This window comes from Scatophagus argus, chromosome 10, assembly GCF_020382885.2.
Source record: "Scatophagus argus isolate fScaArg1 chromosome 10, fScaArg1.pri, whole genome shotgun sequence".
Lineage (NCBI taxonomy): Eukaryota > Metazoa > Chordata > Actinopteri > Scatophagidae > Scatophagus > Scatophagus argus.
Window position 1 is genome coordinate 9,336,453 of NC_058502.1, and position 27,875 is coordinate 9,364,327.

General features: G+C 39.0%; 4 protein-coding genes across 6 annotated transcripts; 2 read left to right on the forward strand and 2 right to left on the reverse strand.

Moving 5' to 3' along the window:
- The first annotated feature begins 14 nt into the window (after nucleotides 1–14).
- LOC124065641 (glutathione S-transferase omega-1-like) lies at nucleotides 15–3,084 on the forward strand. Its single transcript, XM_046401197.1, has 6 exons — nucleotides 15–170; nucleotides 1,017–1,125; nucleotides 1,263–1,485; nucleotides 1,593–1,694; nucleotides 1,928–2,034; nucleotides 2,300–3,084. Exons 1-6 carry the CDS (start codon nucleotides 143–145, stop codon nucleotides 2,448–2,450), a joined length of 720 nt encoding a protein of 239 aa, XP_046257153.1. The 5' UTR covers nucleotides 15–142; the 3' UTR covers nucleotides 2,451–3,084.
- LOC124065639 (inositol 1,4,5-trisphosphate receptor interacting protein) lies at nucleotides 3,011–7,609 on the reverse strand. Of its 2 annotated transcripts, none has more exons than XM_046401193.1 (2): nucleotides 7,434–7,609; nucleotides 3,011–5,181 (listed from the first exon to the last, which is right to left on the reverse strand). In XM_046401193.1, the coding sequence occupies exon 2, from the start codon at nucleotides 5,112–5,114 to the stop codon at nucleotides 3,510–3,512; it is 1,605 nt and encodes a 534-aa protein (XP_046257149.1). In that variant the 5' UTR covers nucleotides 5,115–5,181; nucleotides 7,434–7,609; the 3' UTR covers nucleotides 3,011–3,509. The 2 variants fall into 2 exon arrangements, with proteins under 2 accessions (XP_046257149.1, XP_046257150.1); XM_046401194.1 differs by lacking the exon at nucleotides 7,434–7,609 and adding an exon at nucleotides 6,856–7,404.
- A 1,299-nt stretch (nucleotides 7,610–8,908) lies between these two features.
- LOC124065640 (cholesterol 25-hydroxylase-like protein) lies at nucleotides 8,909–10,236 on the forward strand. The gene has a single exon (XM_046401196.1). It carries the CDS (start codon nucleotides 8,948–8,950, stop codon nucleotides 9,824–9,826), a length of 879 nt encoding a protein of 292 aa, XP_046257152.1. The 5' UTR covers nucleotides 8,909–8,947; the 3' UTR covers nucleotides 9,827–10,236.
- A 4,698-nt stretch (nucleotides 10,237–14,934) lies between these two features.
- fas (Fas cell surface death receptor) lies at nucleotides 14,935–19,725 on the reverse strand. 2 transcript variants are annotated; one of them, XM_046402578.1, is made up of 9 exons: nucleotides 19,569–19,725; nucleotides 19,035–19,114; nucleotides 17,845–17,979; nucleotides 17,128–17,245; nucleotides 16,923–16,993; nucleotides 16,698–16,796; nucleotides 16,451–16,494; nucleotides 16,145–16,163; nucleotides 14,935–15,530 (listed from the first exon to the last, which is right to left on the reverse strand). In XM_046402578.1, the coding sequence occupies exons 1-9, from the start codon at nucleotides 19,622–19,624 to the stop codon at nucleotides 15,259–15,261; spliced, it is 894 nt and encodes a 297-aa protein (XP_046258534.1). In that variant the 5' UTR covers nucleotides 19,625–19,725; the 3' UTR covers nucleotides 14,935–15,258. The 2 variants fall into 2 exon arrangements, with proteins under 2 accessions (XP_046258534.1, XP_046258533.1); XM_046402577.1 differs by having other exon boundaries at nucleotides 16,698–16,808.
- Between the last annotated feature and the right edge of the window lie 8,150 nt (nucleotides 19,726–27,875).

Consider the following 27,875-nt stretch of genomic DNA (forward strand, 5'->3'; position numbering starts at 1 on the left):
TATCCGACGCACCCATTACGGAAGTAGGATACAAATAAATTAAAACGCTTTTGCTGGAGATAGGACTCGTTTCTTATTGAGCTACTCTGTTCGTGTGAAGATCATTTTCACTCTGATTCCATTTACCACCTGAGGTCCAAAGATGTCTACTGAAAAGTGTTTCGCCAAAGGTAAGACATACGGCTATTACTCAGCTAACTGAAATATCTTGCAGGCTACTGTCACGTTTTCTGGCAAGTGAACTACTTAGCAATACACTTCCTAAAGTCTGTCACGTGCATCTCAGAGGTTAATACGTGTTCACTTTATTTTTCACCGAGTGCATTGGTTTATGTTCGAATTTCTGGGGAAAAAAGAACTTAACATGTCGTCAATTGTTTGCTGTCTCATTACTTCCGCTCTGACTTCAGAAATGCCATGAGCAAGTAGCCATATTATTGCAAAGTCATTGTGACACGGGATGACCTATTCACCCCAGTTAATAGAACACTAGATAACGAAGTGTTATCTGTATTGACTTTGGTGCGTTTTTAAGGCTGATGACTTGCATTTTTGTAAGACGACTAAAATATCCAGGTTTTTTAAAAAATAAATAATTGCAGTTGCTTGTTAGAAAAGTCTGTTTGTGACTGTAAAAGGCTGAAAGGATTCAAACAGACTGTTTTACTTTACTTTTTAAAGTAAATTACACTTTTTACCTTACTGAAGTAAAAGTAGTAAAAACACAATGTAAAAATACCCCACTGAGTAAAAGCCCTGCATTAAAGTAAAGTATAATTTGCAAAATGTACTTGAAGTACCAGAAGGGATCAAATAATTATGTTTGGTGTGTTGAATATTAATTTATACAGAAACCAGTAACTGTAGGAGTTAGTTAAATTTACAGTATAAAGTACAATATTTTCCTCTGAAACAATTTGGTTACTTGCAGACATTAATATTATCACACATAAATCAAGATTTTCTCCTAGTTGTACTTTCTTATCAATTGAAATTTCTTTTTGTTTTTCTTTCAGGAAGTCCTGCACCCGGTCCAGTCCCTAAAGATCACATCAGACTTTACAGCATGAGATTCTGCCCCTTCGCTGATAGGGCCAGATTAGTGCTGAATGCAAAAGGGATCAAGTAAAGACATTTCATTATGATTTATTTTAAACCATGGCATCACCTATACCAAAACCTGAAATTTCTTTAACCTGTGCTATGATTAAATTAGCATTGCATGTTTTTTTTGTTTGTCTGTTTGTTTGTTTTTTTTGCAGGTATGACACCATCAACATCAACCTCAAGGACAAACCTGAGTGGTTTCTTAAGAAGAATCCTTTTGGTCTTGTCCCAACACTGGAGACACCTGCTGGTGAAGTGATTTACGAATCTCCCATCACCTGTGAATACCTGGATGAAGTTTACCCTGAGAAGAAGCTGCTTCCTTCCTCTCCTTATGGTAAAGCTCAACAGAAGATGATGCTGGAGCATTTTTCCAAGGTATCGTATTTTTCAGACTTGCATCTAAATCCTGCTTTCTTGTTTTGTATAATTGTCTACTGTTACCATTGTCTAAATAATCATAATAATTACACTGTTTTCTACAGATAACACCATACTTCTACAAGATCCCAATGGAAAGAATGAATAGCGAGGATGTCTCAGGACTGGAAACTGAACTGAAAGAGAAACTTTCCAAATTAAATGAGGTAGGTTAAAAGGTCAAGTGTTCATGTTTTGTTACATGTTAAACAGACATATATAATTAGGGAGATTATTAAGTCAAAATCATCACCAGGAATGAGCAGTACTGCATCTGTAATACCTTAGGAATTCAAATAAATGGTCATAGATAATGAGTAAATGAGATCCATGAGTCCGTCTTCAGTGGCTTGTTTACAGTGTTTTAAATAACTGATCCCTGTAATGAATTTTTTTTCAGGACTTAGTTAAAAAGAAGACCAAGTTCTTTCATGGTGATTCCATCACTATGATAGACTACATGATGTTGCCATGGTTCTACAGGATTGATATGTTTCAACTGAAACAGTAAGTAATTATCTCTCAGGAAATTTTAAAAATAAATATATTTTATTTCTGGAAGCATTTCAAAAGAGCACAGAAAGGAGCATGAAGTACAAATATTAGGTACAGTACAAAAGTAAGAGCTGTATAGTTAGGAGCTGGGAATCTCACAGGAACAGGCATTATTTGTCATCTTTACATTATGACATCTGCTATAATTTATGAGTGTGACTTGTTTGTGTGGTGTACTTTGGTCTTAATAATTATTTGATTCCCTTTGTCTTTTCAGCTGCCTTGACGGCACACCTGAACTGAAGAAGTGGGTGGAGCGGATGTCTGAGGACCCAGTTGTCAAAGCCACCTTGCACAGTGTGGACACTTACAAGGCCTTCTACAAGACTTATGTAGAGGGGAAACCCAACTATGACTATGGGCTTTAGAAGCTACAAGAATCAAACCGTAACTGTCCAATTTTTGCTTTTCTTGAGTCTGTTTTTGATGTAACAAGAGGGTAAAGTTGTGACCTGACTCTGAATTTTCTGTCTACGCTCCCTATGACTAGACTATGGGCTTTAGAATCTACAAGAATCAAACCTTAACTGTCCAATATTTGCTTTTCTTGAGTCTGTTTTTGATGTAACAAGAGGGAGAGGGTAAAGTTGTGACCTGACTCTGAATTTTGTATGTCTACGCTCCCTATGACTAGACTATGGGCTTTAGAATCTACAAGAATCAAACCTTAACTGTCCAATTTTTGCTTTTTTTGAGTCTGTTTTTGATGTAACAATAGGGTAAACTTGTGACCTGATTCTGAATTTTCTGTCTACACCCCCCAGCTGCACAGAGCAATACTATTTAGCATTGAACATTACAAAATGTAATAGCTGCCGTAACATTTGCAACAATATGAATGAAAGCACCAAAAACTGGTATACTGGTTGGTAAAATATTCCCATTAGACTGGCATAACAAGAGAGGTATTTCTGTTAAAATGTTTCCCCAACAGACAAAAGTGCTTTGTCTTTTCAGATAAATGCTGCAATGTTTTTATAAAATGATCATTGTTCATCATTCCATGTTGCTGCCTTTTTTAGAGACAGATATGCACTAAAAACCACTCCTCCAGGTTACATCTCTGAAACAAGTTGGCTTCAGAAACTGTCTACATGGATAAACCGTATACCCATTAAAACTAAACTTATAGGACACACTGCTTTGCCACTAGATTTAACAAACACCAGAAGCCACTGATGAAATGTTGCTATGTGCTATTAGGAGGCCACATTCTCAATACACTGGTTACAATGAGGATAAAAGCAGCTGCCCCAAAAACCACTACATATCTAGACATCAGTCATAACTAAAGTAACTGTTGTTTGCTCACCTTTTCATTTATCTGGGAAATTTTTCTTAATAACACTGAATGATATTTAAAGATGTTCTAGTGCTAAGCTTAAGAAAATAATTCAGACAACGAACACTGTCAAAGGTCACACGCTTTAGTCTAGGCTGTGGTGTAAACCTCCATTTGGTAAGTGAGGTGTGTACTCTTCTATGAGCACAGGGGCATTTCTCAACATCTCGTGGAAATGCCTGAAAGTTGCTGCATGAAGCTCCCTTTGCAACACCAGAGACCGGAAAAGATTGATGGGCTCCGTTTTACGAATTATCTCAGGAACCTGAACCTCTTGTGGCACTTTGCTGTTCCCAATCAGAACATGATGCAGTCTCTTCTCCTCCAGGCTCCTCTGCAAGAAGCTGAGCAAATCCCGAAGCCTGTGCTCCATACTCTCAATGCCCCACGCAGAGAGCCTTTTACTCAGCAACAAGTGCAACAGAGCAGTCTTCAAGTGGTAGTTGGTAAGGGCACTTTTCCCTGTGAGCCCTGTCTGCTTTGTGTGTAGAAAAGTAACAATCTGAAGGCAGTGTAAATGACAGGAATTTTGTGGTAGGCGTTTAGCAAAATGTTTTAGCAAATTCCTCTCGTACACCGCAAAAGAGAGGGACCAGTATGGGTCAGGAGAGCTGTCACAATCTGATGGAAAGTGTGACACAAAATAAGCATCTGTATCCTCCCACTGAACCACTGGTATGATGTTCAATACAATGACCTTCCCCGAACGGAATCGAATCTTCAAGGCACCGGCGGCATCCAGGTTGCGAAAATTGACCTCAAAGTCATATTTGTGAGAAATGCGTCCCCACGCTTTGGTTACAGAGATCTGAAACCACTTCATGACTTGATCTTTGGCTAGGAAAGGTGTGTTCCTGAAACACAGCAGTTCATCAGGACTGTGGTCCACTCTGAGTGTGTCATTCTTGCTATGCAACAGGCACAACATGTCCTCTCCGAGATTAGCATAGCCACACAGACAGCCTTCCTCGTTCTCTCCAAACCTGCTCACCTTTATCTTCCCACAGCCCTGCATGTTTGGAGGAATGTCACTGGAGGTGCTGCACCACAGATTGAACTGGAAGGAGTACGGATCTGGAGGTGAGAAAGGCACTATAAGGTCGCACATCAGTGGCCTGTACACCTTCCAAGACTCAAACATGCTTCCAATTCCGACAAAGTCCCCGACTTCCATGTCTGCCTCCCTGTCACACAAGCTCCTGAGCGATTCCAGCAAGTCGTCAGCAAAACCTTCAACAAACTCCCTCACCCTCCAGTTTTCGTGCGAAGAAGTGTATGTGCATTTGTCACAGAAGTTGTTCAGGACGTCCTTATCTAGTACCATTGTCCTGGGTGTGACGGATCCGCTCTCTGAAAATATGTCTTCATCCTCAACTGGCCGGATTTCTGTGTCAGCAAGATTCACCCTGCACATCTCGATTGTGAAGAATATGATGAAAGACACAGTGCTCCAAAAGTACCAACTATAACCTTCCTCGGGGCTAGCTTCTTCCTGCTTTAAGTCCAGCTGTGAAAGCTCTTTCTCCAACTTGGCCTGCTCCATTTCCAGCCTCTCCTCGTGCTCCCGCATGCGAGCCATCAGCTCCTTATCCTGGTCCGGGAGCGTGGTATTCTCTTGAGGAAAGAGCAAGGGGTGGTTTAATATGGCTGCAGCCACTACCACACACACTCGTGCAATGGCCCCCTGCATCTTTAGCTTGTTCCTAACTTGCACATTTAAGCACCTTGCAGACGTCTGGGCTGTTGCAGCTCAGATCCTGAAACAAAAACAAAAAAGAAATGCCAGTTTTATTGAAGTGGATCTAAGACAAAAATTAATACTGCTGTACCGAATAAAAGGTATGAAAATCAGGGCAGAAATGAAAAAAAAACAACAAAAACATCAACCTATTTTTGTCAAGCTAAACTCCACCCCAGCGGGAAGCACAGATTGTACCTCTAAATATAGAGGCAGTGGGCTGAGTGACGCTCAGTATCAGACTGTGCAACATGGGAGGAAGGAAGATTGAGCCCTTTACAAGAAGTTGGCCTTCTCTGATAAACCTATTCACTTACCAACGTTGTGCCTCTTAACATCTACATCCTGTTAACATTTTGTGCAAAGCAAAATCAACGACACCACCCTTTCTGGAAAATGTCCAACTTAAATTTTGAGTTAAACAATGTGGAAAATGCTCACACTGATATTATTCTTTCCTGGACGTCATCAGATGATGGACAAGTAATGCAATATACTGTATAAAAGAGGAAATTACATAATTCTCTTTCTGAGCATGCTCCAAGCATACTAGAGTAGAGCTTATAGAAACAACGACACACTGCTCTGGTGAGGATGGACTGAAAGTCTGAAGTCACATGACATGCTCAAATTGGGACTTCTGTTTGCAAGTAACAGAAATAAGAAACAGGAAGCACACATATATCATGATCTCACTGTAAGATAAGTCTTTCTCTGACAGACTTCAAAATGGCAGTGCAGTAATGGCAGAGTACGTGAGGTCACAGACCAGGGAAACTTCCCACGACTTACTCACTCCTGGGATGTTTTCCAACACTTTCAACACAACATGGCTCAGTCCATCCATCCAAACAAACATCAAGCTAGACAGAAAGTCCTGCTTGTGCTGTGGTTCATTAACATTTTTTTGAGATCGTCTGTTGTTACAGAACATGAATACTGTAGTCGGCATGAACAAAGTTCAAGTTCAATGTTCAGTTACTAACCTTTTTCGAAAAGATTTTGGTGACAACTGCAGGCCAGTTTGTGTAAAAGACAGATTGCAATAAAACACACCCCTGCTCAGTTTTCAGGGGGTTTGCGACCAGCCTGCAACAGCCTTGGTCTGGTGTGACCAGTAACCAAAGTGTCTAATGTTAGCTTTTGTAAACAAACCTTTAGATAGATAGATAGGTTTCTATTTTACAGTATTTAATTTTACTTACCTATTTTTTTAGTAGCAGGGACAAAAAGAATTTCACTGTGACAAATAAACCTATCTTGTATCTTGTAAAACTTGTGGCATAAAAAATTTGGTCAAATATTATTAGCAAAACTTTGATATCACTAGATTATTATTATGCCTTAACACATGAGCAGCATGTTTCAGCTGGTCGAGTTGTACTCACTACGTGTTTTGTAGTTTAAATCAACAGAAATACTTCTTATTTTATCATTTTTGGATGAAACATCTTCATCTGTAAATTTACTACAGCTGTCAGTAAAACTATATTTTCTTAAAAAATGAATGTATAGCAGTACAGAGTACAATAAGGAAAGTCAGTGCTGGAAATAAACTATTTATTGTACTTATTTTACTCCACTAGATTAATTTTGGTTACATTATTAAGAAATCTTGTGTTATTGTACATTAAAATAGGCAGCAGTATAAAGTCAACATTTACCAACTGTAACGAGATGAACGTGTACTTACCAGTATTGATCAGATCTTAATTTTGATGTTGACACTTGCACCTTTACTTCTTTGATCGCAGTTCTCTTACACCATTTGTGATACTTTTACTTGAGTAAAAGGTGTGAATTGTACTAAACTACATTAACACAAGTGTGTAAATGTCAAATGTATTTGCAATTTGTATTTGTGTAAATGTACTTCGACCACTAGTGACTACCATTAAACTGCAAACTGGAGTAGAAACAACTGTGACGTAGATGTGTACCAAAGTGTCAACGGTTACCTCCTCGGTTGTCTTAGTAACAAAAATGAGGGGGGGGGAAAAAGTCATCACGGAAACGTGAAGGCAGACGTTATTCCAGACGCATGAGTCACGTTACAGCCTGCCCAGCTAACAAAACCTGCTCTGTGGGATGCTGTGTAAAGTTCTGAAGCAAACAACAACGTTTACTTAATTTGAGCAACAGCAAGCACAAAATTGGGGCAGCATAATTGCACAGTTAGCGGCTCGGAACTCGCTCCTTGTCGATGTAGAGTCCAGAGAAGACAACTGAAAAACTATCAGCCATGCTGTGTGAACGAGTTTATTAACTCACCTTTAAGTTCTTCTCTTTGTCCAGCTCATGGCGATAAAGTCGTTTGGCGGAGATCCTCCGCTGAAAACATCCTGGTCATCTCATGCGAACAACGAGGGAGCAGTTTCGCAGCTTTTCTCTTACACATTTCCTGACTGTGAGCTCCACCCATGCAGAAAGACACCGCCTAGCTTCCTCTGAGCCACCCAAGCGGGGAGTTTGAGCTGTCAGGAGCATGATGGACTTGAACAATCCTGTCATAAATGCTATTTAATATCACCTAGAATCTAAATCAGTCTAATGTATTATACTGCATTAACTGCAGGCTACAGTTCTGGTAGAAGATATTTCATCTGGAAGGTATTTTTAATGGACTAGTTAAGTTTATGCCTTTTGCACTTTTAATCCACACTTAATCCACTATCTCACAGTCACACCCACTGTCCAGATTTAAAACATACATGTAAAAAATATGATGTAGGATAAATAGGTTACATTTAGTTTTATTTTGCAGCTATGAAAAAAAGATCATCATGGAGGGAGCTATGAAGGCAGCAGAATTATTCAAAAGTGCTGTAAAAATTTGTCCCTGCAAGATAAAGTCATGCATTGATTGACCATAATCAGGATACTGTACTTAAAATATTAATCAATAAAAGTAGGTTTCTAAGTGCAGGAAAATGGCCCCTGTGACTGATCTATTATTGAATATTACATGCATTAATGTTAAAGCAGGATATTTTATTTGATTTGTCGTTATCTGAGGTAGAGTTAATTTTGAAATAGTCTGTAGCAGACTGCAACTGATGATTATTTTCTCCATTAATTAATCTATTGATTGGTTTGTAAGAATTCAGAAAGTTGTGAAAACTCTATCACAGTCACCCAAAGTTTGCTGCAAAAGGCAAACCAAATAAAGAAAAACCTTAACATTTTACAATCAAAAATTGTGCCTTGATGTGGGTCTGATGTTACATATGAGATCACTGCTAACTTTGGAAATGCAACAAGCAGCACAGGTTTATACTGTTATGTTACAGGATGGTTCCCATGTCACCTCTACTTCAGCAGAAACCGCATTTGCAACAAGAAATATTTTGCATCCACTAGGTGGTGCTGCATTCTTGAGCAAAAGAGGCCCAAAGTAAGGGAAGATGAAACACATGGGAGGCACCTAGTGAACTCGTTCCTTATGACAGCTAAGAACCAAGACAGCAATTACAGCTTTGATCACTGGAAGCAGAAATCCACTGATTGACAGTCACGAAACACATTAACGTCGTTTCAGTCACTGATGGATACTGTTGCATCAACACTGGAATTGTTATGTTGGTACAAGCCTTAAGCAAGCGTGTCTCCAAAATAATGATGGTGCCAAGTTAAAGGGCGTTTAGATGACTGGATGAATATCCCATGAAGTTTGGTCTGTATTCATTTCTTCCTCTCAGGAAATGCAAGAAGTGTCTTACACAACGACGCAACACATCACCAAGTATAAATGTGTCAGAGCAGTGAAGTTTCCTCACACTGCAAAGATGACGAGATCAGCGAGCGCAGACAGTCTTCCTCTGCAGATTCTTTGGGACTGGCTGAGGCAACAGAGCTTCCTCAGATCTCCATTTTTCCCAGTTATATTCTCCCTGACTGCCTACCTGAGCTGCTGCTTGCCTTATGTTTGTCTGGATCTGCTCTGTTCCAGAATGACCCTGGTACAACGCTTCAAGATTAAACCTCAAAGCAAGGTGACATGGGCAATGACTTGGAGGTGCTTGCGGAATATTCTCTACAACCACGTCTGTTTTATTTTCCCCCTGTCTGTTGTGCACTGGTACTTCAGACCCGTGTTTTCTCCTCCTTTGGCACCTGAGATGCTGTGTGTTGTTAAGGATGTCCTGGCCTGCCTGCTCCTGTTTGACATGCAGTACTTTCTGTGGCACGTGCTACACCACAAGGTGTCCTGGCTGTACCATTTCTTTCACAAGGAGCACCACTTCTACATGGACACCTTCGCTCTGATGACAGAAAACACAGATGTCTGGGAGGTGCTGAGTCTCAGCTTCTTCACAACACTGAACCCTGCACTTCTGGACTGCCATCCACTCACAGAGGTGCTCTTCTATGTCACTAACATCTATCTGTCTGTGGAGACTCATTCAGGCTATGAGTTTCCCTGGTCTCCGCATAGGCTAGTGCCTTTTGGCCTCTACGGAGGAGCTCAGCATCACAGCCTCCACCACCTCAAATTCCAAGTGAACTACGCACCGTACTTCACACACTGGGACAGACTTTTTGGCACACTGCAGAGGAATACAGAAGAGTTCAACAAACACACAGATTTTAAAAGGTCGAGATTATCAGAAAATGTTAAGGACTTTTATCAGATGTTAACCTGCAAGAGAAAAAGCAACCAATGAAGAAAATGGACTTAATGAAGTCTCTAGTCTTGATTACAACCATCAATAGCAAACTATAGCAAAAATCTATAATTTATTACTGGTTTTAAGAGAGACATGAGAAAATTTGAATCTAAACTTTAAAGTTGGAAGTTGTCTCACTGTTGAAATTCAATTGAAATTGTAATGTGACTGTATTTCAAGGTATCACTTATGGTCTCTTAAATCATTGTAATATTAATTCTTATTTTCTTAAACTGCTTATATTATGTCTATATTTCTAGGTCTTCCTTTTTTCCCTACACTTCTGTAAATTGTTTATTATCGACGCCTACCTCTGTTTTTCACTATTCACTTTGCTGCTGTAACAATGTGAATTTCCCCATTGTGGGACAATAAAGGAAATCTTATCTTATTGTATCTTTCCCACAGAATGTGACTGTGATATTTATGTTTCCTCGGAATTAGATAGATAGATAGATAGATAGATAGATAGATAGATAGATAGATAGATAGATTATTGATCCTGAGGGAAATTCAATTTTACTGAATTTCATCAAATTATTATTAAAATTTATCTTTTAATTACTGAGTCCTCCCTCTCCTGTATTTGGAGACCCAAAACTGACAAAAAGTAAAAGGTTATTGGTCAATATACATCAACAGATACGGTAGCCTAATAGTATGTTAAATAGAGTGTAAAAGGAAATATAAAGATTCATACTTGTCGTTCAGCCTCTGATCTGTTGGTAAAAAAGATAAAAGCTTTTTATAACATTTCCTTTACCTCTCATGACTGATAAAATAAGTGAAAACCTGATGTTACTCTTGTTTTTCATTTATTTAATCACTATTTTCCCCAAACAACCTTTCCCATTTTCCTCATGCTGATAAGATAATGAGACGGGTGTTACTGGTTTCTTCAAACATGAAGAAGTTTTATGGGGAATCATTTTACTTTGACACACAGGTTTACTACAGGTGTTTGCCTCATTTCAACATGACTCACCACATTTTCCTAATACCAATTTGAACATGCAGCACGGAAACATGGCAGGACATGTCCCGTTTATGGCTTGTTGCTGGAGCACTCATAATTTGGATCTGAAACGACATTTTGGACAAAGCATGTAGTAATGTGTCAGTGCAGGCAAACGGTTTTCATTTCAGGGAACCTTGGTGAGATACATCACACCCATGTTCCTCCCAGCGGTCAAATCCAAACTTGTATCCCCATCTGTAATTGCAACACATGAAGGCACAACATCATCTGTTTTCACTCGTCACGGGGTTAGAACAATTTCCACTGAAGAAGAGAATTACTTATACATGATTTTTTTTTTATAGCATTACCAGTTTTTCAAAGATGTAGATCCCTTAGATGGAAAGAGGAAGTGAGAAAGAAAGAACAAAAAAACTAAAGAACCAATAAATATAAAATACACACTCATATAAATCTAAAACAATAGATTGGAGGCTCAATTTGCCACAAATGTATCTAACATTGCACACTGATTTAGCATATTCAGCCATTTCATTCAGCTTTTTACATACAAATAATGTTGATTGTCCCCTATTTCTGTGCTTTTTGACAGTTGTGTTTTCGTCTTTGCAGCCTCCTCTTAGTATTTAATTTTAAAATATTTACTCAAAACAGAATTTATTTTTATGATGTGGAGTTGCTGTAGAGAGCACACTGATGAGCCTGATAATGATGCTGATGTCTCAACAAAGCAACTCCACAAAATCACCCAAGTAGCCTGATGTTAAAAACCGGTTGTTGGATTACAAACATGATTCTATTAAAGCAGCTCCAGCTGATGTTAAAAGCGAATGAGGGCACACTGGTATCAGTGTTGCAATTTTGAGCCACATGATGAGAAATGAAAGCAGACAAGTGAATTAGCACACGAAAAATAAACAGGCTAAAACTGTTTTCCTTCCTCGTCTATTTATGGGGCAGCAATGTGCTGAACTCTTAAAATGGTTTCATGTTCTTTACTGGTCCTGGAAGATATGCTAGGAATCTATCAACAATCTCAACAAAATAAAACTAAACTAAAGTAAACGAAACTAAACTAAACCAAATGTGAAATGCCTAAAAAGAGAGGCTTAAAGCTTAAAGAGGCTAAAAGGTCATTTAACCCATAATTCAAAAGACATATTTTCTATTTTCTGGTTTGATCTGTTTTATTGTTTATGATATTCATTGATGTTAATTATTATCATCTGTTTGAAAAGTCTTAGTATTATTAATTATTAATTATTATTAATTAATTAGCCAATGACAATATGAATACCCGTCTAATATTGAGTAGGTCACGCTTTTGCCGCCAATACAGCCATGACCTGTCAAGGCACAAATTACACTAGGCCTCTGAAGGTATGCTGTGGTACCTGGCACCAAGCTGTCGGTAGCAGATCCTTTAAGTCCTATAAATTGCAAGGTGGGGCCTCCATGGATTGAACTTGTTTTTCCAACAGATCCCAGAGATGCTTGATTGGATTGAGATCTGGAGAATTTGGAGGCCATGTCAGCACCTCTTTGTGGTGTTCCTCACATCATTCTTGAACCATTTGATGTGACCATGTGTCACATCCACATGAATGGCAGGGCCAAAGGTTTCCCAGCAGAACAATGTCCACACATTACACTGTCTCCACCTGCTTGCCTTCTTCCCATAGTGTGTCCTGGAGCCAAGTCTTCCCACTCAGCTATTCACATAATGGAAAAAAAAAATTTGATTGATCTGACCAGGCCACCTTCTTCCATTGCTCAGTGGTCCAGGTCAGAATGGGCACCTTGACTGGTCTGTGGCTAAGCAGCCTCAGACACAATGAAACTGCAAAACTGCAATATACTGTGTGTTCTGGCAAACTTCTGTCTGAACTAGCATTAACTTTTTTGCAATACTTTGAGCTACAGTTAGCTGTTCTATTGGATTGGACAACACTGGCCAGCGTTTGCTCCCTATTGGCATCACTGAGCCTTGGCCACCCATGACCCTGGCACCAGTGAACCGGTTTTCCTTTCTTGGCCCCTTTTTGGTAGGTCCTGACCACTCCAGACCAGGAACATCTGACAAGATCTGCGGTTTTAGAGATGCTATGACACAGTTCTCTTGCTAACACAATTGGCCCTTGTCAAAGTCACTAAAATCCTTATGCTTGCAATTTTGTCTGCATCCAACACATCAACTTCAAGGACAAAATGTTCACTTGCTGCCCAATATATCTCACCCATTGCCAGGTGCCATTGTAACAAGATGATTAATGTTTTTCACTTCATAATGTTGTGGCTAACTGGTGAATGTCTTCCTTAGTTGTGAGATGATGTCAATAGATAGACTTTTATTGACAAGCAGTTTTCAAGATGCTTATAGCCTTCATGATCTTTAAAGGAGCTACAATCGGTATATGTTTATAATAACAGTGTATAAAATGACAACGACAAGAGTTGCTCATAGTGTTGATTTTTTTCAGAGCATTTTTACTTGAATAGTAACACGATTACATGAATAAGCAATAAAAGCCAAAGAGAGTTAAATGTAGATGAGCTGGAACTTTAAGTGTATTTCAGTGTCCTGCTTTAAATTCTCATATATTTTGTGCAAGCACGCTGTTGATTTCATTGCACATTCTCACAATATTTCGATAAAGACAAATCATCACATGACAATCAAATCTTTCATGGCAAAGTTTGAAATATGGGGATTTTTCCCCAACTTCCCAACTTCTTGTCAGTGTTTATTCATCTGTTAACTGAAATAGAAGGTTAAAGAATGGGGAACTTTGATTGAGAAACTAAACCACCATGAATTAAAGGGAAAGTTTACGCTGCAATACTTTTGATTATTGTACACTATCAGAGGTGGAAGTGAGTTCTAGTTTCACCCAAGTCATCAACTTTGGTTAATGTTGTTTTATTTTTCAGTATAGAACTGCAATGACTGGTCAGTAGACAATAAAATAATCATCAGTAATTGTGTGATCATTTCAGTAATTTTTCCCAAAGATTGTAAAATACTTCAGTTCCTGTGATGCAGATGTCTTACTCTTAGAAATATCTTTCTGTTTTAGTGGTGGTTAATACAAAACAAGCAAGTTGAACACAGAGCTTGGGTTTTGAATTTTTCACAATTTATTGAAACATTTCTTACATCACATTACACTTACATATTTTTTACTAAAGGATTTTGATTTAATGGGGGAAAATGGAAGAAACCTCAGGGAAAGTGGAAAAGGTCCCACGTGTAATTGATATTGTGTGTACAGAAAAGAAAAACAGTTGCAGTATATGCAAAGTATGATAACAAAATTAGAGATGCATGTCGACTGCAAAACATCTGTGAAGAATATGGATCAAGGAGCAACTTCAGGTGTCACCAAATGTAGGACATGAGCCACATGACCTCATCTATACAAGAGGACAAGGCCGCATGCATTCACACAGATATCAGAGACAGCCATATGGCAGGGGAGACCTAGTAAAGAGATTCACTGAGAATGAGACTGGCCCGGTGAAGGGACGATGGTAACAGAGACCTGAGGTAGAGGAAGCCAGCACTAATGAAAGTTAAGGCAGGAAGATGAATGTGTAGCCTAGATGAGGCCTTAAGGGAATCCTGATTACCTCATATCAACAAGGTTATTCCAGAGAAAAGGAGCATTTAGGAAAATGGCCCTGCAGTCAGCTGACCTCTTTGCTCTCAGACAGGAGCCCTGTAATTTGAGTGTATAGCACAGGATCAAGTATGATGTATAATGAGATCAGACAGATTTGAACAGGTGAGGCCATTTACAATTTAATAAGTCATGAGAAGTGGCTTAAAATCTGAGCTGACATGAAGGGAGGTAGTGGAGTGAAGTTAAAATTGCCAGATACCTGATTATATAATTAATTAAAAAATTACCGCATGCAGCAATGTTCCTTGATAAGAAAACAGACACATGGGTGCCCTATAGTTTATTTCAGAAAAACTCCTGAGAGTACAATTACAATTAGAAATGAAGGTATACTGTGTTATTCTGGTTTGAATATTAGGGATACCTGAACTTAATATATAAAAAATATATTAAAAACTAGACCACTCCCAGTTTCATATAAGAAAACCAAAACCCACATGACATGCTGACACAACTGTACATTTATTAAGATTTTTTTTTAACAATAAAAAACTGTGGCAGCTGATTCAGAAACATTATGAATTATATAAATGGGAAGACAGCTTAGTAAATCAGTAGTAAATCAGTGCAAGCAGTGTAATCAACTTGATGAAAACAGGACAGAAAATCTTGGCCTGCTATTTAATAAACTGAGAAACCAATAACAGTGAATTCTTTATGTCATTCTCAGGTAACACAACTGCAGATCACAACAGTCCTCTAAAATCTCTTAAAAAAATATCTTAAAAAGTGTTCACAACAGGCACATTCAAGCTGGAGGATTTCATCTAACTGTCACAATCCAAAATATGCATCACTTCCTCAGCTTTGCTCCTTTTGCCACTGGTTTCGAGCCTCTGGATCAAGTTCTTCCCTGCATTCATGCCCTGACTCTCCACCCAGATCTTTAGTAGCTGGAGTGTCTGCTCCTGACTATCACCAGGGTAGTTCAGTTTGCATGAATCAATAGTAGCATCTGATATTTTGTCACGCATTGCTATATCCCGCATAGGTTTCCATCCAATCACATCTGCGATATCAGACAGGTGAGGTCCGATGTCTGAAAACAATGTGAAAGACAGGAGAAATAAGGACTGATGCAACACAGTACAACACACAACTTAATTAATCTTGTAGGGTCAATTTGATTCTAATGAGTAAAAAAAAATACACAGGAAGATTCAAAGGAACCATGCTGTCATTAAAAAGGAAGTCAGCCACAATCTCTACACTTATGTCGCCTGATTTTAACCATCTGAATGGCTGCTCACATCTGCAATTTTGCAGTCAATCACAGTCAGTTGTGCTAATTTTCATCGTTTGGAAAAAAAAACTATGGCAGGTTTGAAGTCAGGTAAGAATGGGGACATCATCTTCCTGCGCCAGAGCCACAAAAAAGAAAACTAAATCCATGTGACATCCAATTGCGAAAGGAAAATTCCCACAAAAAAGGGCAAAAAACATAGATGTGACCTAAAGGCTGTTGCAACTTTGTCTTTGATTAATTAATGATTAAAACGTAACCCTCCCAAACAGACATCAGGTAACATAGACACAATATCACACTGACTAATGACATGATCAGCTATTTCACCCGACATGCTCAAAACAGAAAATAATCAAAAACATCTGTAGCACGGTATCACTTAAAAAATGTTCTGGGACATTTCTTACCTCTAAGTAAACGCCCCTCCTGAGAAGCAGAAGCAGAATGAATATTAATAAAAGACTTACAATTGCACAGTGATTAACCACAATAACACTGACACAGAGCACGCACACCAACATGGGAACCAGTGGTTTCAGAAAACTAACCTGTCCCTCCTATAGAAAGGGGCAGCTATGTCAACATTTGAGAAGAGACAGAAAAGCATTTATCATACATGTACATTTATCAACAGAGGTCACGCAAAACTCTGAAAAACAGGACATCTCAGAGCAGGACAGAGAGTTATTAATGGAGATCACACAATAACTTACCACATCAGTTCCATTTTGATTTTCATCAGCGCGTTTCTTGTTCCCTGATGAGACAAATGATCCAAAAACAAGATACGCAACACGTTATTGAGAAGATACATAAAGCAATTAAATCTGAATGTTGCTGCACTGAATGTGAACTGAACCACATGTATTATTATTACTGTACTATTTCAAAGAGAAACACACAAGGTCCTAGTACCCTCTGTTAGTCCCATTATCAGGTGCATAGCAGTAGTATACTCACCCTTTCTCCACCTAAACACACCAAATACAACCACTACGAGAACAATCACTCCAATTATGCCACCAATTATCCCGCCTATTACTCTTCCATGATTTCCCTCTGAAACACCCCCTGAAACACAAAGGTGTAGACATTACATTCTTATTGCAAACAAAATAAATGGCATGGTAATATGCTAATTTAAGCCATCATGAATTAATGAAATCATACTAAACTTAACCATACCTTCAGCTTTGTCATTGCAGACTGTGTCACTGATGTTTGTACAGCCTACTTTGATGCCGTTTTCAACACATCTTGACCCAAAAGAAAAAAGCACGTATGAGTGACTATAAATCATAACAGCAAAATTAATTATTAAGCTGGCAGTCTGTGAGGACAATCAATAAACTGGCGAATATTTACGAATATCTGGAGGAGCAGAACTTACTTATCACAAGGGTGGCAGAGTTTACAGATTCCTGTGTTACTGACACAAAAGTGATCCTTTTTACATTGACATTTTGTGTCCCTGGCAGGGGTACAGGGTTCTTTCTCCTCTAGGTTATCTAAAAGGAAATTAAAACCATACAAGTGACATTAGAGAAACTGACAGACCATCATATTGCTTTAAACTGTATTTTCATATCACAAAAAAGTGACACATATTTGCTTGAGAATATCCTCTAACAATGAACTGATTATGAAAACTGTTTGCAAATAATCTAATGCTAACTAAAAATTAATAGATGAAATGACATCAGCTCTAACTCCAATCATTCTTCTTTGTTGTTACAGTTAAAATGAAGCTGTGACTGCACTTCAAGTCAAGACTGATCATTTGGGCACATTTTAATTACAGTTATAGTTTTATTAGCATTCTAATGATTGATCACATCCGGCTGATCAATATAATAAGATTGGTATAAGCAGAGATATGATACAATGCATCAGTTGGTGCATCATTATATCAGATGTACTTGAAAAAGATATGTATCCAAGAATGTTTAGTTTATAGACAACTTGAAGGGTCTGTGTATTAGGTAGCAGGGTTTCGTCACTGTCACAGCTTACTGGGTCACCTGAATAAGGTTATTACTAACACCTTTGCTTTTCCTATTGTGACAATTCAAAATGTAAAAACAGTGGTGTCCCATTATGTCTATACCATTGGGGTGTGCACAGGACGTGCAGAGTTCACATTGCATCTGGTTATTAGGGTTACTGCTGTATGTCCCAGGCTCACAGAGATCGCATTCTCCATATTGTAGATTTTCAGTACAGTGCTTCACCACACGCTGACCTATGGTAAGGAGACACAAGAGCCAGAAAAATATATTTTACTCAGTTTGGGCACACAGACAGCCGAATGCAACCACCACTACCCGCAAAACAGATGGCAACAACTTGAAACAACCATACAAATATCTTGTTAAAAACATTAACACGTTTCAACATTCTGAAGTGGCTAAAGGTTGTGTGTAATAAGGCTGAGTTTAACAGTAGAAATGTTGTCATTACTCAACACAAAATCTTATCTGTGGTTGTTATTGTGTTGTTTGTTTTGTTTATCGTTGCTTAAGTGTATTTTAGTGTAAGTGTATTTTAAAATTGTTTTAGCAGAACTACACTGCTAAATCACTGAGGACTGCCAGCAGAGTGCATCAGATCCACTCAGTTCTTTCATAAAAATAAAACTGTAGAAAATAACTCACACATATAGATCTAAGTAACAAATCTGACCTCCCTCACAAGTTCAGCTTGCATGTTAGGATGCTAGCATAAATTATGTCAGTAAATGTATGAGTAGGATGAACCTCAACATACTCTGGATATCTTTTTGCTGTCTGGCCTCACTAAGTCTAACCACAACCACAATCTTGCCTTGTGGTCACACAAGTTTAGTTATCAATTCGATAAGTCTAGAGATTCAGCTTTTTTCTTTAAGTTGGTGTCAAACTGACATGGCAGCAAATAAAAAAATAAATCTAAAAACATAGTATTGGTACAACAGCAGTATTGGTCATAGGTGAACTGTTTTCTTTACATGTCACCATTTGCAGCAGTAAGCGTGCACCTACTCATGGGTGAAAGGCTACTCTAACTAAGCTAACTAATGTTATAGCTCATCACTACAAGTAAGATAAAAATACATATTTCTGATGCTGGGATGAGCTGTCCTTTTAATGTAAACCCTAATACATTTAGAAATGCTATCTCACAGCCATTTTTTTAACCTCTGCCTTCAAGACAGGAGTATGACGTCTCCTAAATACAAAAAACAAAACAAAACCTTGTAAATTGAATTACATGTTATCAATGAAGTTGTCAAGTTGTCGTGCATCCACTGACACTTACCTGCAGCACAGCGACAACAGTCTTTCCCGTCATGCTCGTAGGTGCCATCAACACACTGGGCTGAGGAAGGGGAAACGGCCCTGGCGAGGGGAAGAACCACACAGGAAAAGCGAAAGTGAAAGTAAGTTTTACAACCCAACGTTTCGACTAGTTATTATTCCTGATTGCTACGTTTAATGTCATATTTAAAATCGCCTCTCTTTAACGGCTGATTTTTTTTTACGTAGACTATTTATTTACGTAGTCTGGTGTTGCGGCGATTTCTGTTACCGATCGATTTGTTTTTGAACACGCTGTCCTTAAAATCCCAACCAGTCATTTTACATGACACTCACCATCAACCCGATCTATTAAGTACGCTTCAATACATAATTATATATCGACCCTTAACCCAGATTAACCCCCTGAAACCCAAACTACGGATATGCTATCGAGGTGAAGCTAAACCCTCCGTTTCCATAAAGTTTCGATATTGTTTATGCGTCTAACGTTGTTTCTCACAGTTCATAAATGTCGTCTGCTTAATTTACTCACTCTGACACAAGGAGGAAGGTAAGAATCCACGCAATGTTGTGTGAATCTGCTGCCATCCTGCTAACTTCTGTGCATCATTATTTTACTGCACTTGTAGACTAGTGTGAACGCCTTTAAGACTACGCTGCCATCCGCTCCGGCCGGATATTTTGGGACTATTTTTTTTCTCGCACGCGCACTCGGTTACAGTCATCGGAAGTGACTCACCATTAAGCAATACACTGTTTCGGCTATTTTTCAGCACGTTGAGTTAATATAGGCTGTAGGCCTATATAAAACCGTGCATTACAAAAACACACTGCTAATTTTGAGCGGAAGGATTGTGAGTACTGACAAGATGGTAAACTGCTTTGTTTGTCTTCATGACTGATAGGCTACTTACTGTGTTTTGGAAACCCCCACGTTAAACAGCAGGGCAGTATCTAGGATTTCAATTGATTTCACTGAAAACCACAGAACCCCACCGCATGCTAAAAATAAAGTCTCTAAAGTTGTACTTTTTAACATTTTATTCATTCAGTTGATTTTTCGTCTTGACTGCAAATTTGATTTCCCAAGAAGAAGCTCCAAACTGTGCTCCAAAGCCCTCTCCATACTGCCTTTATTTATCATTTTGTTGGTCCTGAAATAAATGCATTTTAAACCTATGAATTTAAAAGCACTGAAATCAGCTCATGAAATATCCACCACACAGAAGTCTCTAACTTCAGAATGTACCCCGACTATCACATTTTTGGGAAAAACATGACCTCAATTACCTCAGTGGTAGCTGGAAGGGTGGTAGTTGACTCTAGTTAGGACTATGGACTATCAAACTAGACTAGGACTAGTACTATCAAACTGTCCCTCTATGGAAGAAAATGACCTTGAATGGAAAGTTCATACATTGACAGAAGCAACACAATTCATATTTTAGACAGAAAAACAATAAAAAAGAAACGGTAGTTTATTTATTCAATTTGTTATATACAATGATAAATAAGGAAGTCATATTTCTGTGAATTTGACGTCTGTCCTCGTACATGCAAACTCAAACAAAGCCACTAGGGGGTGATATTTCTCTTTATTCTGTGTGATTGCAACTGGGAATGAGGATGCTTGGCAGCATACCTTGACCGTCTTGATCTGTCCAAATACTGTAAGTGTAATTGATTGAGATTTGATTGAATTTGTGTAACTATAGTCCACACCACAAAGTAGACAACAATGATTAAGCTTCCCTGACTGAATTATGTTTTTCATGAGTGTAATTAATTGAGTCAGAAGCATCCATGTTTTTTTAGTTACTGTTGCAAGGTGATTTGTTTAAATCTCTAAATTCTGGACCAGTTGCTGACTCATGTCTGTCTTTTTAAAGTTCCTTGACGGGAAATAAACTGCATAAAAATAAAAAGAAGGCACTGCACAACTGGATAGAGGCCACCCTGAAGTTCTGTAGAATAAAAGTATACTTTTCTAATACCATGTTAATAATATAATATACAATAGTATTATTTTAAACTCAGTCATTGACTTATAAAGTTCTTGTAGAGCAAATTAATGAACATCTTCAGCAACAAATGCTTTCTGTTTGTTTCCCAAACAAATTAATGGATGCCCCCCTGAAAACAAAAAAACAAAAAACAAAAACACCATATTTGTTTGATCTCTGCCAAGCGTAGTTAACAACAAGTTTATCTTTGAACAAAAGTGAAGAAAAACTTATCTTGAAGAACAACTCCTGTGGGATTTGGTTGTTTTTGTAAGTGTACCAAATTCCAGCCCTTTGTAGTCCCAGTGAGTCCTAGTGTCAGATTTGTACCAGTCTGCTGCCTGTTTGTGTGGCCCACTTAGAGAGCAAATTGATCACAAACACACATACACAGATGTTGCTGAAAAAGCATTAATTAGCTTTTAGTTTAAGTTTTTAGCCACAAAACAGCATGGCTCTATGAATGGCAAAATTTATCTCCATCACTTTGGTGTGGACTGAAATTTCTTTATCTCAAAATTTTTTGATGGATTGCCATCACTGACTTTTTTTTTTTTTTTTGGTCCTCACAGGATTTAGGCTAATAAATTAGATGATTCCATGACCTTTGTTTTGATGACACCATAAGGTTGATATTTGGGCTTTTGAGTGAAATGTTCCTGTAACTGTATATTTTTGGTTAGCTTATAACTTTTAAACTACAGCCACCACTGGGTCAAAAATATTTTTTTCTAAGTTTAAGAACAAATATGTGCATAACTAACGTCATTCCCTTCCCATTATGATTGTGTGTAAGTTGAGTTTTGTGTTAATTGGTGAGGTTTTTTTTATTGAGAAAGTAACTCTTTACGAGATGGGCAAGTATCTATGAAAAGAGGAAAGAAATCTCTTGAAGGACAGTCACATAATATGCACATTCATACAATTCAAATGTGGGAAGCAAACCGGATGACCTTGTCCCTCAGTTGCCAGCTTCGAGGATAAGTAAGTGGATAAGTTGGTCATGGTCTTCTTCTCACAAACGCGTTCATTTTGGCACCTTATCATCTGTTTTGAGTGGGCTAATGCTTAATACAGTAATAGTATATAAAATTGTTACCAGTAGGCCACAACGAGAGAGCACTACTTCCATCCATTCTGGCATACTGCAACAAAACCAAATAGATACAAAACCACCACCAGAGAAGTGCGAAGCTCATGGATTTCAGCTGTGTGGAAAGACATTATCGTCCACGGCCAATGTGTTCCGCCTCCCATCGCCCCCAGGTCATATGCAGAATAAGGCAGAGTAATAGCTCCACTGAGATGGAGGGGAGGAAAAATAAAATAGAATGAAACAATGTTTTTGTTGTTAGGAGGAAGCTGCTGGAAGGGACTGTGTTGCAAAGCCTCCCCGGGGACACAGAAGAGGAGGGAGGAGATGAGTCGGGGAAGCAGTAGGTAGCAGCTCTTCTCTTTGGGTAAAAGAAGCACCAGAAACAGAGAAGACTTCAGTAGTTGTGATTGCTTATGCTGAAGTTCATTAACATTGTACTGAATTGTAGTGTGGTTAACTATAGTCATGAGGTCTTTTTTTAGGAATTGGGTCACAACAGTGTTAACTCAAAACTAAAAACAACATTGCAGGCATGTCAGTGTTAGTTTCCCTGAAGTACACTCTGTATTCTTTCATTTGTGGAAGAATATTTTCTATTGACTTCCTTGAGGTTGAGCTTCTTCTTTAACTTGAGCTGTATGGCTCTTTATTTATAGAGACAAAGCTTTTAGTGAGTGTACTGAGAGTGAATGTGGAAACTATATTTCCAAAGGGACTAATATTGCTCTTTCAATTCAGAGTAGCAATACTGCTGTGACTTTGACATTTAAACATGACCACCGTGACAGTTTTCACTTTTTCCATCTCAAAGTTAATATTTGAAACATTCTCCATAAAAAGAACAAGACTGACAAGATTCATGGATTTGGTAGTCAGCGCTCATGTTCAGATACTGAAACCGTAGTGTGCAATAATAGTTCAGGCAGGGATGTCTTTATCAGGGATATCTTGAATGCATTAAGAGTGACAGAGAAAACAACAATGTGAAACAAAAAACAACCACTGCCGATAAAAGTTTCTGCAGTGTAACTTGGGTCTAGTAACTGGGACTGGGGAGGCACAAACCCGATGCTTCTTCACAGGAAGAGAGTCATGCTGCTCTTCAACTACAGGAAATAACCTCTGTGCTGATGACGCAGGTCTCAGGGGAATGTTCAGCAAGTTCTGTAGATCTGAAGCACACTGTAAACCCTGTAACTGCATGAATGGCAAGGCTGTGCAAGGCCGACATGGTGCAGCACGGACACACACACTCAGATACTCAGTCATTTGAATATTTCTTGTCCTGTTTTGTTCGGTAAATCAAAAGTAGGGATTGTGTTCAGTATTAAATTGTCAGAAACAACTATGATATCTCACTTTCTTTCTCTCCCTCAGCTCCAGCTTGCACACATGCACACATAGTAGATGAAAAGACCTAAATCTGTAAAGCTGCCACTATATGATATGTCTGTGCAGAGAGATTTCCCCCACAACACGACCAACGGTCTGCCTAATTAGAGCCAAGCATATCTGAGAGCAAGGGAGTCTGTGTCTGCACATGGAAGGGGGATTTGGCTGAGAGCATTCACTCACTGGGCTGTCTGGTGGGGAAGACAATGGAGAGGAGTGCAGATTGGATGTCTTGTTCCAAATGGTGCCGAGCGCTTTTCTCCAGCACAGAGGAAAGACAAGAATAATGCCGGTTGAATATCCCATAGAGATGGATTTATTGGGACGATTGGTATTGGAAAAATCCGGTTAGGGACTTAATCAAAACAGAGCAGCAGCAAGGAGAGCCTGAGCTGAGCCTGTAGGCCAGGCCAAATTGATTCCAGCCCTGCCTGCCCTGTCCTTTACCTGTCCTCTCTGTCCTCAGAGTGGGTCCACTACTCCAGCAATTTGTCCTTTGTCTGAACCATCACATGAAAGGACGTCCTCCCCCTCTAGGACAACCACTCTCTTATTTCTGAGAGTAGAATATGTCTGTGGTCGTCAGGGTGTCTCTAACCTTACGTGAACTGTATTGAGTCTGTTTTAACACCCAAACACCACGTGTTGAAATTGAGTGTGAAAAGCAGCATATCAAGTTAGCAAGTTAGCAGAGAAGTGGAAACTGTAGCTTAGGTAATAACTAAAGAAAAGTAAGGGATTAAAGGCTGAAACAGCTAAAAGTGATGGATATACAGCTTAAAGTAATGACTTAATGTAATGTAATGGACAAATCATGAAAGAGTAAGCTAAAAGTGATGACTAAATAGCTAAAGGTAAATGGTTGAATGGTTGAAATAGTTGTACATACAGTTGAAGCAATTAGCTAATGGTAATGACTTAATAGTTAACTGTAAGCAATGGATAAAAAGTTGAAATCCTTAGCCATAAGTGAAGAATAAATATTTGAAACAGTTACTTATAAATAACATAAGGGGTTAAAGGCCAAACAGTCAGCTATAATTACTAAACAGCTGTAAATAATGGATTAAAGTTGAAATCTTTAGCCATACGTGATGAATAAGCACTCGAAACAGTTACTTATAACTAATGGATAAAAGGCTGAAATAGTTCGTTAACAGTAATGGATACATGCCTGAAATAGTCATATTTTGCTCTGCAGCAGCAAACTCGACCAAAATAGAGTTGAAAGTTTAATTGTTTAGGAGTATCCACTTTTACATGATCATTAGTGTTAAACAACATTCAGTGTAAAATTCATTCAAACCAACACATTTAGAACATTAAGGCTGGTGTCAATTTGATCTATTTGTATTGGGCTGTTAAAGGTGGGGAAACACTTATTATACAAACATACATACATACATGCATAGATGCATACGTAGGCTACATCATTTGACTTTCAATGAGCACGTAAACTTGCCGAGGCTGCACAATCCTTTCACATTGTCATTTTAATCACAGAAAATGCATCTGCGTCTGGGTTAGAATCAAAAGACGGTTGAACACATACACGCATCAGATTTCTACCTTTTTGCTTGTTTTTGTTCTGAGAGACGTGTGAAAATTTACGGTTGAATGAATCCACTTTTCTGAGAACATGGCAACATAAGCATTTGTGAAACTTTACAGTAGAATGAATCCACTTTTCTGAGAACATGGCAACATTTTACATGAAATGTTTCTCATGTCGCCCCCCCACCCCACCACCCCACACACACACACAGAAAATGAAACCTCCAAACCACACACACACACACACACACACACACACACACACACACACATACACACACCACTCTCACTCATGAACATACAAAGTTATCACCTCCCACCCACTGGGTTGGAAAACATTAACCTTTTCATCTCATGCCACGCTTTTGTCTAACTTAATGCATGACGCTCACATGCCTACAGATACACTACACATAAGCATTATGAACTGGTGTAAGCATACACATATTCAAACACACCAACAAAACAGACACACAAGTGGCTGCAGATATCGCAGAAGAACTTCAGAGAATTCAGGGAGTGGAGAGTCATTTGGTTAAAGAGGACCAAACTGCAGGAAATGAGAATCATTGACCCTCCCCTGTGACCGAATTTACAATCTGTGCCTGAAATCAGTCGGAGGAAGAAAGAAAACAGAGAAAGTTAGCAGGAGAGGGAAATGTTTGAGTGTCTATAAATAGAAGGCCCACGTTTGAAATGATTCTGAAGGGCACGCAGTCATTTATTATTCAGCTCATATTGCTTCATGTTTATCATGTAGAATAAGTAAAAGAAGCCTGTTTAGAATCTAGATTTATTCTATGACAATACCAGGTTTAAAACTAGTGATAGGTTTTGCCGTGTATTGAGTCTTGTGCAGCACAAATTTTTGAAATAATACAAACCAAATAAAGCGACAAAGTAGTAAGTACTGCAGTAGATCAAATACTGTATTTACCAAAACCTGACAGATCCATGTAAAGCATAAATCATTTCAGCTCCTCAAATGCAACGCCGAGCAAAGCAATCGTCTCAGATCAGTACCTATATGCCATCTGCTTTGTAGGCTGTTTGACTGTCCTCAGACAAAGGGGATTTTTTTTTTTTTTTTTAAATACTCAGTGAACCCTCATTTAAGATTTTTAACACAACCAACAATGACGAGAGGTCTGGTTTGAGTGTGAGGCATTAACGAAAACAAACACTATGTTGTGCTCATGAAGAAGAGAAGAAGCCTTTTGCATTGAAGAGGTGCACGGGGCCTCATTCATAATTCAGAGGCGTCGCAGCAATATGAGAGAGGAGGACGCATCTGTCTGCATTACGCCAGCGTTGCCTCTGCGTTGCATCACCCTCCCGGGTGGTTCGTTTTCGAGAGTTTAATACGCTCCGTATCAGTTGTGCTCTGGCTGTGGCTAATTTCAGCCTCTGATAAGAACCTTTATTTGTCACCCGGCTCCTTTACCCTGTCACACAGGCAAGAAGTGCCTTCTCTGAAATGTCTGAAGGAGTGCTGACTGGATGAGCTGCTGTTGTCTATATGTTACTTGTGACTGCTCAGTGTGCAGCATCACAAGTAAGGATATTATGAACCCTCAGTGCTAACTCGAAACCCATCCCCCCCTACGCACACACATGTATAGCTGTCTCCCCACACAAAGAGAGGCGCATGTGCCTTGTTACACACACACACACACACACAGCTGGCTGCTGGTCTGTCTGACCTAGTTTATTTCTGTAGGCTGCTTTAATGGAGGGAGCGAGCATGGTGTATTATCTGACTGCATCTGATTTGCATTTCTGCCCTGTCACTGGCAGATGGCACCAGAGGTCGAGAGCAGAACTTTTTGGAGGCACCTCTCGAAACACGACATATACTGCACGTACACACACACACACACACACACACACACACACAATCAAACCTGCACAGAAGCTTCACACATGTAACACTTTGGAAAAGCGGACTTACTACATGCTAAATGCACTTTATATGAAGCAAAAAATAAATATTTCTATGTAATGGAGAATTGCAGCTGTATGGCGGCGGACATGCATATGCTGTGCACCTACTGCACACATTCAGATGGGTGGAGATCCTGGTGCTGTGAACTGCAGCGTTTGGTTTACACCCTATGCTCTTGCACTGTTCATGCTTAATAGGAAGGAAGTGATGAATCACACTCACTTATTTGTGGTAGTGGTGAGTGTTCAAGTACAGATAGGGTCTGTCTCTCTCACACATATGCACACACACTCTCTCTCTAGAAATCACAGAGGAAGTGAAGTGACATGAAACCTCAGCACTTTGTCATTTTCTATCTGATGGAACCCTCTGTCATGGTTGAAATCATTCAGAAAGAATGTGATGTCAAGCTTATTGCAACACACAAATGGTTTGTTTACGCGTGTGCATCAGGGCACATAAGACATTGCGGAGATAAGAGTCGATACTGTTCACCTTCCCTCCATATGTGCTGCTTTTTGTATTAAACCTGATCTAATCTGGCTCTGTTTGTTGTAGAATAAATACATGGCCGCTTTAAGGTGTGCCCTCTTGTCCTGATTCATCTGACTTGTGCCAGAGCTAACGCAGAAACATCATCTCATTCAGCTCGGGTGGGGTGGGGGTGGGGGGGTGTTCACAGGTGGTGTGTGTCCTTGATGTATGTGAATGCACAGACATTTATTTGAGTATGTCAGCGATTTTTTTTAAAAAAAATCTCGACGACAGGAGACAGCAGGTTTTAATGTCGTGTCACAAAATTAAAAACTGCACTTAAACAGTGTTATGCCCAGTGGAGTTGGTAGATAT